Below are 13,617 nucleotides of genomic sequence, written 5' to 3'. Positions count from 1 at the left end.
ATGTTTCAACGCTACTCTCAATTCGTCCCACCCTCTCCTTCCTGCTCTGTGTCCACAAGTCTGTTTTTACATCTGTGTTTCTATTCCTGACCTGCAAATAGGTTCTTCAGTACCATTTTTCTAGATTTCATATATATGCGTTAGTATACAACATTTCGGAGAAGGCAATGGCACCCCACTCCAGTACTCTTGCCTGGAAAATCCCATGGACCGAGGAGCCTGGTAGGCTGCAGTCCATGGGGTCGCTAAGAGTCGGACACGACTGAGCGACTTCACTTTCACTTTTCACTTTCATGCATTGGAGAAGGAAATGGCACCCCACTCCAGTGTTCTTGCCTGGAGAATCCCAGGGACGGGGCAGCCTAGCGGGCTGCTGTCTATGGGGTCACAGAGAGTCAGACACGACTGAAGCGACTTAGCAGCAGCAGCATACAACATTTGTTTTTTTGACTTACTTCACTGTGTAACAGGCTCTGTTGTTTTTGATGACGGGTCCTACCCCTGTTCTCCACTCTCTAGTGTCCCCTGGCCTAGTTTTGTTTTTCTTCACCTCTCTTTCCCCTCCTCTGTATTTTAAATGCTTTCGCAAGCCCCGTCATGAGCCACCAATGTCTTCTGAGAGCCTCACAGGCCCAGCCCCCAGGTCCAGAGTCAAACCGTGAGGATGCTCGCTCTGGTTTCCCGCCGCTGTCATCTTACCAAGCATCTCCATGCTTTGCTCCTCCACATCCCTAAGACACTGCTTGTTCCCTTCTGTCCTGCATCCCTGCTTCGACCTCACTCCCCAGCTCCCACTTCACTCCCCGTCCTGGGCATCACCATGTTGGCATTCCTCCTCAGGCCCCACAAAGCGGCTCCTCCCAGGCAAAACCATACCCATCATCCAACCAGCCTCCCAAGCCTGCTCCCTTGGTGACTTTCCTGTCTCAGAGTACCACCCCCTTGTCACACACCAGCTCTCACTCCAATCAGTCAACTTTCTGTCCTCTGAACCCCCTTTCATCCGCGGGTTTCTTTCCATCACTGCTGCCACTGGCCTGGTTCCAGGATGAGTCCCTAACTGCTCACTGGATCTGTCCACTGAGTTGTGCGCACTTCCCTGCAGTCTTTTTTTCTCACCCAATCCCAATCAGATTAATCTTCCCCTGACAGCCTCTATAGGGGTAGAGGCCAAACATCTTAGGTGTCACATTGAAGGCCTTTCTAGACCTGGCTCCCACTCAAGGTGGCAGACGTGTCTTCCACAGAGCCTCACCCCCTGGGTTCCAGCCAAACTGGGCTATTAATCATGGCTAAAGTTCCCTGGGTACAGGCTCAGTGCCACTAATGACTACCACCCTACCACCCTATTAGAGGTCAGCACTAACCATCCCTAGTTTGTAGAGGGGCCGTGGGATCACAAAGATTTGCACATGACTTAGCCACTCAGTTCAGTTCAGTTCAGTTGCTCAGTCGTATCTGATTCTTTGCAACTCCACGGACTGCAGCACACCAGGCCTCCCTGTCCATCACCAACTCCTGGAGTTTACTCAAATTCATGTCCATTGAGTCAGTGATGCCATCCAACCATCTCATCCTCTGTCATCCCCTTCTCCTCCTACCTTCAATCTTTCCCAGCAACAGGGTCTTTTCAAATGAGTCAACTCTGCATCAGGTGGCCAAAGTATTGGAGTTTCAGCTTCAGCGTCAGTCCTTCCAATGAACATTCAGGACTGATTTCCTTTAGAATGGACTGATTGGATCTCCTTGCAGTCCAAGGGACTCTCAAAAGTCTTCTCCAACTACAGTTCAAAAGCATCAATTCTTTGGTGCTCAGCTTTCTTTATAGTCCAACTCTCACATCCATACATGACTACTGGAAAAACCATAGCTTTGACTAGATGGACCTTTGTTGGCAAAGTAATGTCTCTGCTTTTGAATATGCTGTCTAGGTTGGTCATAGCTTTTCTTCCAAGGAGCAAGCATCTTTTAATTTCATGGCTGCAGTCACCATCTGCAGTGATTTTGCACTGCCCACCCCCCCCACCGAAAAAGTCTGTCACCATTTCCACTGTTTCCCCATTGATTTGCCATGAAGTGATGGGACCAGATGCCATGATCTTAGTTTTCTGAATGTTGAGCTTTAAGCCAGCTTTTTCACTCTCCTCTTTCACTTTCATCAAAAGGCTCTTTAGTTCTTCACTTTCTGCCATAAGGGTGGTGTCCTTTGCATATCTGAGGTTATTGTTATTTCTCCCGGCAATCTTGATTCCAGCTTGTGCTTCCTCCAGCCCAGCATTTCTCATGATGTACTCTGCGTGTAAGTTAAATAAGCAGGGTGACAATATACAGCCTTGACGTACTCCTTTCCTTATTTGGTACCAGTCTGCTGTTCCATGTCCAGTTCCAACTGTTGCTTCCTGACCTGAATACATATTTCTTAAGAGGCAGGTCAGGTGGTCTGGTATTCCTGTCTCTTTCAGAATGTTCCACATTTTGTTGTGATCCACACAGTCAAAGCCTTTGATATAGTCAATAAAGAAGTAGATGTTTTTCTGGAACTCTCTTGCTTTTTCGATGATCCAGCGGATGTTGGCAATTTGATCTCTGGTTCCTCTGCATTTTCTAAATCCAGCTTGGACATCTGGAAGTTCACGGTTCACATACTGTTGAAGCCTCGCTTGGAGAATTTTGAGCATTACTTTACTAGTGTGTGAGATGAGTGCAATTGTGCACTAGTTTGAACATTCTTTGGCATTGCCTTTCTTTGGGATTGGAATGAAAACTGACCTTTTCTAGTCCCATGGCCACTGCTGAGTTTTCCAAATTTGCTGGCATATTGAGTGCAGCACTTTCACAGCATCATCTTTTAGGATTTGAAATAGCTCAGCTGGAATTTCATCACCTCCTCTAGCTTTGTTTGTAGTGATGCTTCCTAAGGCCCACTTGACTTCACATTCCAGGATGTCTGGCTCTAGGTCAGTGATCACACCATCATGGTTATCTGGATCATGAAGATCTTTTTTGTATAGTTCTTCTGTGTATTCTTGCCATGTTTTCTTAATATCTTCTGCTTCTGTTAGGTCCATACCATTTCTGTCCTTTATTGTGCCCATCTTTTTATGAATGTTCCCTTGGTATATTTAATTTTCTTGAAGAGGTCTCTAGTCTTTCCCATTCTATTGTTTTTCTATATTTCTTTGCACTGATCACTGAGGAAAGCTTTCTTATCTCTCCTTGCTATTCTTTGGAACTTGACATTCAAATGGGTATATCTTTCCTTTTCTCCTTTGCCTTTCACTTCTCTTCTTTTCTCAGCTATTTGTAAGGCCTCCTCAGACAGCCATTTTGCCTTTTTGTGTTTCTTTTTCTTGGGAATGGTCTTGATCCCTGTCTCCTGTACAATGTCACGAACTTCCCCGTCCATAGTACTTCAGGCACTCTATCAGCTCTAATCCCTTGAATCTATTTCTCACTTCCACTGTATAATCGTAAGGGATTTGATTTAGGTCATACGTGAGTGGTCTAGTGGTTTTCCCTACTTCCTTCAATTTAAGTCTGAATTTGGGAATAAGGGGGTCATGATCTGAGTCAGCTCCTGGTCTTGTTTTTGCTGACTGTATAGAGCTTCTCCATCTTTGGCTGCAAAGAATATAATCAGTCTGATTTCAGTACTGACCATCTAGTGATGTCCATGTGTAGAGTCGTCTCTTGTGTTGTTGGAAGACGGTGTTTGCTGTGACCAGTGCATTCTCTTGGCAAAACTCTATTGGCCTTTGCCCTGCTTCATTCGGTACTCCAAGGCCAAATGTGCCTGTTACTCCAGGTATTTCTTGACTTCCTACTTCTGTACTGAACAGCAATAAAAGCTAAGGTTCAGAGAGGCTGAGTAGTTTCCTGGAGGCCTCACAGCTAGGAGTGGTGCTCGTCAGGAGCTGACCCCGGGGCAGCTGGCCTCATGGCCCATTCTCTCCATGTGGTGGTTCACTGTCCCCACCGCAGGCAGGGCCCTTGGCCACCACTGGAGTCTCCAGGTGATAAGCTTCTTCCTGTGCTCGCATGGCCAGCCCTTCCCCTCCATCAGGTCCATCTGAAGCACCTCAAGTACATTTTCACTGACCCTCCTGCTGGAACCAGTTACTCCCCAAAACTATTTATACCTTCCTTGTGTTATGTTTTAGGTCATGTTACCCTAACAAGAATCCATTTTGCTTCTCAGCTTTTATCATCCTGATTGAACGTGAGTTCTCTGGGAGAAAGGACTTTTGTTCACTGCTGATTCCTCAGGACCTTACCCGGTGCCTGGTATTCAGTATTTGTTGAATTAATGAACCAAAGAATGTTGCACTTGCTCATATATGAGCCTCAGCTCCCTACTGGGCTCCACGTCCCTTAACCCCATCCTCCACGTTGCAATTTGGTTAAGTCATTTATCACTGACTCCCCCCGTTTACAGTCACATGAATGATGAGGTTCCCATCAAGTGTACATACTACTACAGCTCTCGATCTTGCATTTAGAGCATCACAGTGCAGTCAACTGTCAAAGGAATAAACTAGATCAAAATAACAGAACGTTTTGAGAATCCATACAAGTCTGAGTAATCTGCAGTTGGTGTACTGAACCAGATACAATCGGATCTCAAGAACCTCTTTCCAGTCCCAACTCTTTTTAAAAAAATTTTTGGCCATATCACATGACGCGTGGGATCTTAGTTCTCTGAAGTGCAAGTCGCTCAGTTGTGTGTCTGACTCTTTGCGACCCCATGGAATTCTCCAGTCCATGGAATATAGTCCGTGGAATTCTCCAGGCCAGAATACTGGAGTGGGTAGCCTTCCCCTTCTTTAGGGGATCTTCCCGACCCAGGGATGGAACCCAGGTCTCCCGCATTGTGGGCGGATTCTTTACCAGGTGACCTACCTTAGTTCCCTGACTAGGGAATCAAACCCACACCCTCTACAGTAGAAGCTCAGAGTCTCAACTGTTGGACCCCCAGCAAAGTCCCCCAACTCATTTTCTTCCTATCTCCAAAACCCCACAGCCTGCAGTAGCACCTAACACACGACACTCCTTCCCACTCAAGGCCCTCAGTGGCTCCCTAGTATCCTCATGTCTTAGAATCTAAACTTCTCCACTTGAACTCCAGACTCTTCACCGTGAACTTGTCTCCCTCTCCAGACTCACCTCCAAAAGGTCCCACACAGATCCCCCATTCGATGGATTCCTCCTCAGCTCCGCCAACCCAGCCTGCTCTCTGGTCTCCTTTATTCACACCGTTCCCTTCACCTGGCATGTCCTCCTGGCTCTCTCCTGGTCAACATTCCACAGCCATCTCCAGGCCCAGCTCTGATGCCCACCCACCTGGCTCAGCCCTTCTGCCCTTGTGTTCCTGAGGGCTGACCCCACAGTTCACCCCTCTGTGCCCCTCTGGACTGTACAGTCAGTGCTGGTCAATAATTATCAGGCAGATTTCAAGTGAGAGAAAAGGTAGGAATTCTGTCCTGACACATTCTGAATGAGAAGGGGAAGCCCGCTGAGTTTAGAATTTTATTGCAACTAATACAGGACATGGATAACGAAGGTGTGATAACACGTGATCGCCTCTAAAGACCTCGGCGACCAGGGCCTACAACCCTCGCTCCCGATGGACCTTCTTTGCGACGGTTCCGACGTAAGAGACGAGCAGTGACACGAACAGACACCCGTCTCCTGGTGTCCGAGCCGCCTGGGTGCCCTGGAGGGGCTCTGCTGGCTCGAGGGGGTGCTTTCAGTCCGTATCGACCCTCCTGCTCGTCTTGATGGCAGAGTTTATTCTCTTTTTTTCGAGCCTTTCGCGATTCATGTTTTCTATCCTGAAAACAAAGAAGAACATGGTTACGCCCAGATGCCCAATCAGAGCTTCTCAAGGTGGCGAGAGGACCTGGCACCAAGGCAGCAGGTGCCAGGCCGGGGCCTCCACTCGAGGTCCGTCTGCCCGCTGGCCAGTCTCGGGCCTCTCCCGCCTCCTTTCTTCCCTGTGTGGCCCCCTCGCCCACATGAATCTGTTTACAGAAGCTGGGGGCATGTTCTAAAGGACCTGAGTTTCTGAAGTGCAGCATCTTCTTTGGATGGCTCTGTGGCTGGCTGGCTGGCCTCGGCAATCATGTCTCGAATTTTCTGGAGGCAATCTGCCAGGTTTCGGAACTGATAGCGGCTGCATTCAGACGTGAGGATCAGCTCTCCCGCCCTGTTGATCTTATTTTTGTGCTGCGGAGGACAAAGGCAAAACCAAAATTCTGCAAAGATGAGTTTTTGAAGTGACTGAGGGGTTATGGGGAGAGCAGGGGCTGGCGGTTTACCGTGAGAGCCATCTTCTGCCGCACGGGCTCTGCGATCCAGTCGGCGCTTGCCAGGTGGAACCTGACTTCAGCCTTGGAGTTCACTGTCGATAAAGGGAGGGAGCGCGGGTCACTGAGATGCTCAGCACCCTCAGCATCAGGGTAGCTGGTGACCACCGGACTCTGAACCACAGGGAGGCGAGACGCCCACCCAAGGGACGCTCCTGTCCTGTGTGAACTTGGGGAGACCAACTTGGCCATGGAATGAGCCTGCCAGGACAGTGAGGTGCTTCTGGACAAAAGTAAACTTCCGGGACTTCCCAGGTGGTCCGGGGTTAAGACTCTAAGCTCCCAAGGCAGGGGGCCCAGGCTTGATCCCCGGTCGGGGAACTAGATCCCACATGCCACAACTGAGACCTGGCACAACCAAATAAATAAATATTTTAAAAAATACAAATAAACTTCCAGGTAAGTGGATAACCAACCAGGACCTACTGTACAGCACAGGGAACTCTGATAGAGACGAGTCTGGGAGAGAATGGATACATGGATATGTATGGCTGAGTCTCTTTGCTGTGCAACTGAAACTATCAAACATTATTAATTGGCTATGGGGTCGCAAAGAGTCAGAAACGACTGAGCGACTGATCTGATCTGATCTGATCCTCCAATGTAAAGTTAAACAACAAACAAAAGAACCCAAACTTCCAGGAATAAAATGCCCAGTGGTCTCTTTCTCTCACAGTTTACTGGGTTCGGACAAGAATGCGGCGGGGGAGGGGGCGTGAGTCCCACAAGAAAGAAGGAACCTGTTCTGGGAGCCGGCTGCCAACTCACACTGTGCGGTCCCTTTGTTCAGACTCCCAGACCAACCCCAGGCCTGGCAACCCGCAGCTGGGAGTCCGAGGACCAGACCACATTCAAAAGAATAAAGGGGGTTATTATATAAACCGGCAGTATTTAAGCTTCTGGAAAAAAAAAAATCCCTTTATTTCCACATGAATGTAAACAGAATCCTCAAGCCCATCTCTCAGCTAAGCGCTAAAGAGAACAAGGTGCCTCGTACCTTTGTTAACGTTCTGGCCCCCAGGACCACTGCTCCGACAGTAAGATATCGTCAAGCGATCTGAAAACCAGAACACACATCATCACGGTGATTTCCCCAAGGCCAGAGACAGCAGCGGATGTAAAATTACGACCCGGGTTGTCCACTCCTGGTCTAGCACACTCTGTGGGATCTGACTGCCCTCGCCTTTTGCTGTTTGTTTTAAAGCAAGGACTCTTTCAAAAGCCCAAACGGAGGGACAAACTGAATTTCAGTTGTATTTCGAAATGTGGTGGTCGTGGACGCACCGGCTGGCCGGTGTTCCACGCGCATCCCCGGGCTGAGCCTGCATCAGTGGGTGAGAATGCCTGCTGTGTGAATGAGCACTCCACTTGCAGCTGGGAGTCCCATCTTCTAACGCCGGCTCAGCACAGACTGACTCTGTGACCCCAGCAAAGCCTCGATGCTTCCCTGTGTCTTGGTTTTGTTTTGAATCTGTAAACTGAGGTTGCTTCCTTCTACTTTTTTTTTCTCCCTTCAGCCACAAATTTTATTGTTTGAATGGGCTTCCCTGGAGGCTCAGACTGTAAAGAATCTGCCTGCAATGCAGGAAACCCAGGTTCAATCCTTGGGTGTGGAAGATCCCTTGGAGAAGGGCATGGCAACCCACTCCAATATTCTTGTCTGGAGAATCCCATGGACAGAGGAGCCTGGCGGGCTACAGTCCATGGGGTCCCAAAGAATTGGACCCAACTGAGCAACTAAGACTTTATTATTTGAGTATTTGCAACTATTATTCTATACACCAATTTTCGTTTCTTATAGAACTCTATATCCCATATTGCCAGGTCACTTCACTCTCCATTTTATGCCACGTTCCCACCAGGAAGTATCTCATCGGATCACAGTCTGACTGTGTGATGCTCTCGTTCAGTTGCTAAGTCATGTTCGGCTTTTTGCGACCCCATGGACTATAGCCCACCAGGCGCCTCTGTCCGGGGGATTTCCCAGGCAAGAATACTGGAGTGGGTTGCCATTTCCGTCTCCATTCCTTCTACTTTAATAATTCATGAAAAGCAGCCTCATAGTGTCTGAGGAGAGTCGGGGAGGCATGGCAGTGGGCAAGTTTCAGGAGGGTTGGGCTACGGGGGCTCAAGGGGCACTGTGGCCCTGTGCTTGTGGGGAGCGGGCCTCAGTGGGAGTGGCGACATCTCCAGACAGCTTCTGAGAGGTTTTCCGCCCTTTGAAAAAAATCAAATGAACTTGTTTTTCCCAACAAGTGATGAATGCCTGCAGTTCTGTGTGCGTCGGGGGCGGGGAGGGGGGGGCACCTCATCAGCGTCTGCAGAGGCCTGGGACCCGCTCAGAGGCAGGTGAGGAGGAAACAGTGACTGGCCATTCCCGCTGCCTGCCCGTCCGCCCAGGCTGTCAGGAGACAGGCTGTGTTGTCCCTGGTTCTCTGCCTCCTCCCGCCACAGGGCACCAGTGCCGGCTTCAAACTACCGAGCAGTAGTAGGCCGCGGCTCCTCTGCTTTAGACTGTGGCCACCTGGCCTCCTTGTTGCGGGATCATCTTGAGCCCGAGCCTTTGGCTGCTCTCCTTTCACTGTCTGTGGGTGCCAGAAACTCTTTGACTCTCAAGGGGCCTGCTTGTTTCTTTACAGACCACATCTTAGGCTTGATGGGCACAAAACTTTGAAGTTACGCAAATGGTTCACAGGGAGACGTCCCCACTCCTGTTTTCCAGACACCAAGTTCCCAAATTTGTCTCTGCTACCACCTTGGGTCACCCCTGTATCCAGTGCCCTCCACATCCTTCAGATCTGTGTGGACATCCAGAAACATGTGCCTCAGATAGATATATATATAAGTAAGGCACAAACGGCAGCTCACTGTAGATACGCTTCTGTACCTGACTTTTTTCACAAAGTGACCAGTTCACCTAGTGTAGACTGTTCCAGGCCCCCAGCCCATCGAGAGCTCTCCGTGTGTGCTGGGGGCTTCCCAGAGCTCTGGGGGGGCTGCCTCATCACTTTCTGTTTCCTTCCTCTTCTCAACAATGCTGCAAGGACTCCCCTTCTGCACCCTCAAAGATGGCTTCTTTACTTTCACTGGGCTGGGGAGGAATGCGTGACGGGGGAGGAAACGATCGGGTGTTTTTCTGTGAAACAAAACCACTCACCTACAGGAATGTCATCGTTGCCCTGCTTTGCGTCGCCCTGTAATGAAACATACACAGTGTCAGGTGAATATTAGCTGCTGAGTGACTCCCAACTGGTCCAGAGAGACAAAAAGGAAACGATGTAAAGCTACAACGTGAATACAATACAGCTATTTTCAGGTCCCCAGCTAAATCGTGTTGAGATGACAGAAAAAGCTTCCCCAGGCTCCAGAGGTACCGCCTCACAAACACTCCTCCAGGAAACGGGACTGACTTTTCCAGCCCTCCCTGCCACCTGCCCTGCACCCCAGCCCACTCAGCTAGGGTTGGCACCATCAGCAGCCTCGGAGGAGGGAAGGGGCTACAGTACATCAGCATCAGGGAGATTTCAAGAAACACTCTCTGCCCACCCCGAGCCGCATACCACGAGAGGCCCGAGTACGGGGCTGTCTGCCTTCAACAGTGACCAGCACAGGGGCCCTGAGGGTTTGTGTCAAGCTGAACTACTCACTCCAGGACCTCCTGCCTCCACGCCTCTCCTGAGTTGTTCCTCTGTGGCCTTAAATCCTCCCATCCATGGGCCCAGCTCGAACATCACCCACTCGGAGGCTCTTCTGGCCTCCCAAGCTCAAAGGCACTTCACTTGTCCCTGCTGTCCTTCATCCCTTTTCATCTTAGAATTATCTGGCGGTGAAATCCTCAACATACTCCACGTCGGCAGTGCTGGAGACCCAGGGCGGTGCCCTCCACACACGCTCTTCCCTTTTCTGAACTGGCCTCTCCAGTTCCCTCTCACCTTCCCGTGACTTTCTTCACTCTCCTCTGCTTGCTCTTTGCAAACTTTAAACACTGAAATGTCCCTGAGAGCCTTCTTCTTCTCTCACTCTTTCCCTAGAACATTCCACCCATCTCCTTTGAAAATATCATCCTTGGTGATATTTCTGGCTCAAACTCAAACCTCTTTCTCCAACTCCACATCCACAGAGCCCACTGCTATTTGATGTCTCCTCTCAGGCGCCTAACTGATGCCTCAAACCTCTGGCCTCCTCAAAGACTTCCCTTCCTGACAACCGGAAGCAGCTCCCTGGCTCTCACGTCAAAGCCCTCCAGTCGAGTCCTTACTTCATACTCTCTGACATGTTTTCCTCATTTATTTACTGTCTGCTCCTTCTGTTAGAACGTAAGCTTCATGAGGTGGAAACCAGTTTATTGTGGTTGTATCTGCAATGCTTGAACAGTTTCTGACAGTTGGTGCACAAGAAACTTACTGTTGAGTGAATGAAGGACGAACAACTGTAACTGCCACTCTCTCATCTCCATTAACGGCAACTCAGTCTTTACATTGCTCAGGGCCCAGACTTCAGTTCCTTTCTCATTTCACACGTCTCCTAGAACACCCACTAGAACTTCTGTAGGCTTTCCCTTTAAAACTTATCTAGAACTTGACAAGTCTCATGACTCCTATTGCTTCCACCCTGCTTATCATCTTTTTTTTCCTGCACTGAGTCTTAGTTGTGGCATGTGGGATCTGTTAATAGTTCTCTGACCGGGATCAAACCTGGGCCCCTGCACTGGGAGTGCAGTGTCTGAGCCACTGAACCACCAGGGAAGTCCCCCTGCTTATCATCTGTTGCCTGTATTACTGCGATCTCCTCACTGGTCTCCTGTTCCTGCCGTTTTGCAGTCTCTTCTCTACAAAAGTGATCTTTGTAAAACTAATTAGGCTCATTCCACTCTTCTGCCTCCATCACATTCAGAGTAAAGCTAAGGCCCGTGAGCCCTATAAACAGACCTCCCCTCAGCCCTCTCTTTAGTTTCCTCTCTGACACACTGGCCTGCCTGCTGTTCCTTGAACCAGATGAACATGCTACCCCTTGAGAGGGTGACACCTGCTGGTCCCCCCACAAGGAAAGCTCCTCTTCTCATGGCTTGCTGCTAGGTTTCCTCCAGGTCCTTACTCCAGCATCACCTTCTCAGAGGCCTCCTCAGACAATCCTCCTTAAAACTGTAACCCCCCCAAAACAAACAAACAAACAAACACCTGTAATCCCACCCCCGACCTTAGCACTTCTTCCTTCTGGGCTTTATTTTCTCCAAAGTACGTGTCATATACTCTATTTACTGCTTTTATTTGTGTTGGTCTCCCTTCATTAGCAGATAAGGTAACTAGCATCAGGATTTTTGTGTTTTGGTCACTACTCTATCCCCATGCATAGCACAGTGTACACAGCATGCTTTCAACACAAGTTTGTTGAATGAGTGAGTGAATGACAGAACCCTCTCTTCCAGTCCTGTAGGTGGAAACTTAGTGAATTGGGTGCGTCCTCACTTTCCTGCCCCGGGCCCTGATACAGCGCCTGCACACAGCGAGCAGCCTAAAGAAGCGAACCAGAAGCCCTGTTTCCTCAGGCGTGCTGGAGGCCGGGGACCGCGTAACTCGGCAAAAGGCTCCCAAAGAGAGCTTCTTGGCAGCTTCCGGCCTTAACTGTCTGCCTTGGAGAGCAGTTTTCCCCGAGGACAAGAATGTGAGTCTGAGGGACGGGAAATGAAGACGGAAACGTGGGCGGTTTTCCCTGAGGATAAGAATCTGGGCCTGAGGGACGGAGAATGGACGAGGAAACGCTGGTGGTCTTGGAAGAAGCGGAGCCAGCGTGCTCTCCCGGCGCCCGCACACCTCAAGAGACATCGGGTGCTGCCATCCGCCCCAACCCTGCGGGTGCTCGGGCAACCGGCCTCGGCTCGCGGGCACCGCCGAGTCTGAGCGCGTCCGCCCCCGGACCAGCCGCTCGCCTCGCGCGTGGGGTCCTGGCTCCCCGGCGTCGCCGGGCGGAGTCCAGGAAACGCCCCTTCAGGCCGGCCCTCCTGGCTCACCGGGACCCTCCAGGCGGTGTCCGCGCCCCGCGATTCCGGGTACAGCTTGTCCAGGCTGTAGGCGCTCCGGAATTCGGTGCCCTCTACCTGTCTGTGCAGAGCCCGGTGACAGCAGCGTGTGGGCGGCGGCAGCAGCCAGGCCTCGGCTCGGCTCAGACCCCAGCGAAGGCACCTGGCAGCCGCCATGTTCGGCCTTCGGGGCCGCTTCCGGTGTGTTCTTCCTCTCACGGTCCGCGGGCCCGCGCTTCCCTCGGGACTTTGGTTCCGCTAGGCTTCAGAAAACGAAGATCATGGCATCTGGTCCCATCACTTCATGGGAAACAGATGGGGAAACAGTGGAAACAGTGTCAGACTTATTTTTTTTTGGTGGGGGGGGGGCTCCAAAATCACTGCAGATGGTGATTGCAGCCATGAAATTAAAAGACGCTTACTCCCTGGAAGGAAAGTTATGACCAACCTAGATAGCATATTCAAAAGCAGAGACATTACTTTGCCAACAAAGGTTCGTCTAGTCAAGGCTATGGTTTTTCCAGTGGTCATGTATGGATGTGAGAGTTGGACTGTGAAGAAGGCTGAGTGCCGAAGAATTGATGCTTTTGAAGTGTGGTGTTGGAGAAGACTCTTGAGAGTCCTTTGGACTGCCAGGAGATCCAACCAGTCCATTCTGAAGGAGATCAGTCCTGGGTGTTCTTTGGAAGGAATGATGCTGAAGCTGAGACTCCAGTATTTTGGACACTTCATGCGAAGAGCTGACTCATTGGAAAAGACTCTGATGCTGGGAAGGATTGGGGGCAGGAGGAGAAGGGGATGACAGAGGATAAGATGGCTGGATGGCATCACCGACTCCATGGATGTGAGTTTGAGTGAACTCCGGGACTTGGTGATGGACAGGGAGGCCTGGCGTGCTGCGATTCATGGGGTCGCAAAGAGTCGGACACGAGTGAGCAACTGAACTGAACTGAAGCTTTGAACGCCTGCCGTTGGCAGGAATCGAGAACGCCCAGCGTCTCCCTCACGAGAAGCCTATTAGAGGCTTCCTTAGTCCCAGAAGCCCCTGAGCATAGCTGCCGCGGTGGAGAAGACATTGGCGAGCTCTCAAGGCAGCCTCCTGGTGAAAAGAACCCCAGACACACCACTTCTCTCCCCTTTAGTCTGTGCCCTCCCGGACCACACTTCCCCCAAATCTTACGGCATCAACGAGGCCTGCCCAGGTTCATATCCACCCCCTTTACTCTTTTATCCACT

General features: G+C 50.4%; 1 protein-coding gene across 2 annotated transcripts; it reads right to left on the bottom strand.

Annotated features, from left to right (window-relative positions):
* Window positions 1–5,512: 5,512 nt before the first annotated feature.
* MRPL58 (mitochondrial ribosomal protein L58) lies at window positions 5,513–12,592 on the bottom strand. Of its 2 annotated transcripts, none has more exons than XM_070389046.1 (6): window positions 12,373–12,592; window positions 9,523–9,559; window positions 7,363–7,422; window positions 6,318–6,400; window positions 6,056–6,225; window positions 5,513–5,831 (listed from the first exon to the last, which is right to left on the bottom strand). In XM_070389046.1, exons 1-6 carry the CDS (start codon window positions 12,556–12,558, stop codon window positions 5,747–5,749), a joined length of 621 nt encoding a protein of 206 aa, XP_070245147.1. In that variant the 5' UTR covers window positions 12,559–12,592; the 3' UTR covers window positions 5,513–5,746. The 2 variants fall into 2 exon arrangements, with proteins under 2 accessions (XP_070245147.1, XP_070245148.1); XM_070389047.1 differs by having other exon boundaries at window positions 12,460–12,582.
* Window positions 12,593–13,617: the final 1,025 nt, after the last annotated feature.

The sequence above is a fragment of the Bos mutus genome, chromosome 19 (genome assembly GCF_027580195.1).
Source record: "Bos mutus isolate GX-2022 chromosome 19, NWIPB_WYAK_1.1, whole genome shotgun sequence".
Taxonomy (NCBI): domain Eukaryota; kingdom Metazoa; phylum Chordata; class Mammalia; order Artiodactyla; family Bovidae; genus Bos; species Bos mutus.
This window is presented reverse-complemented; position numbering and strand designations above follow the sequence as displayed.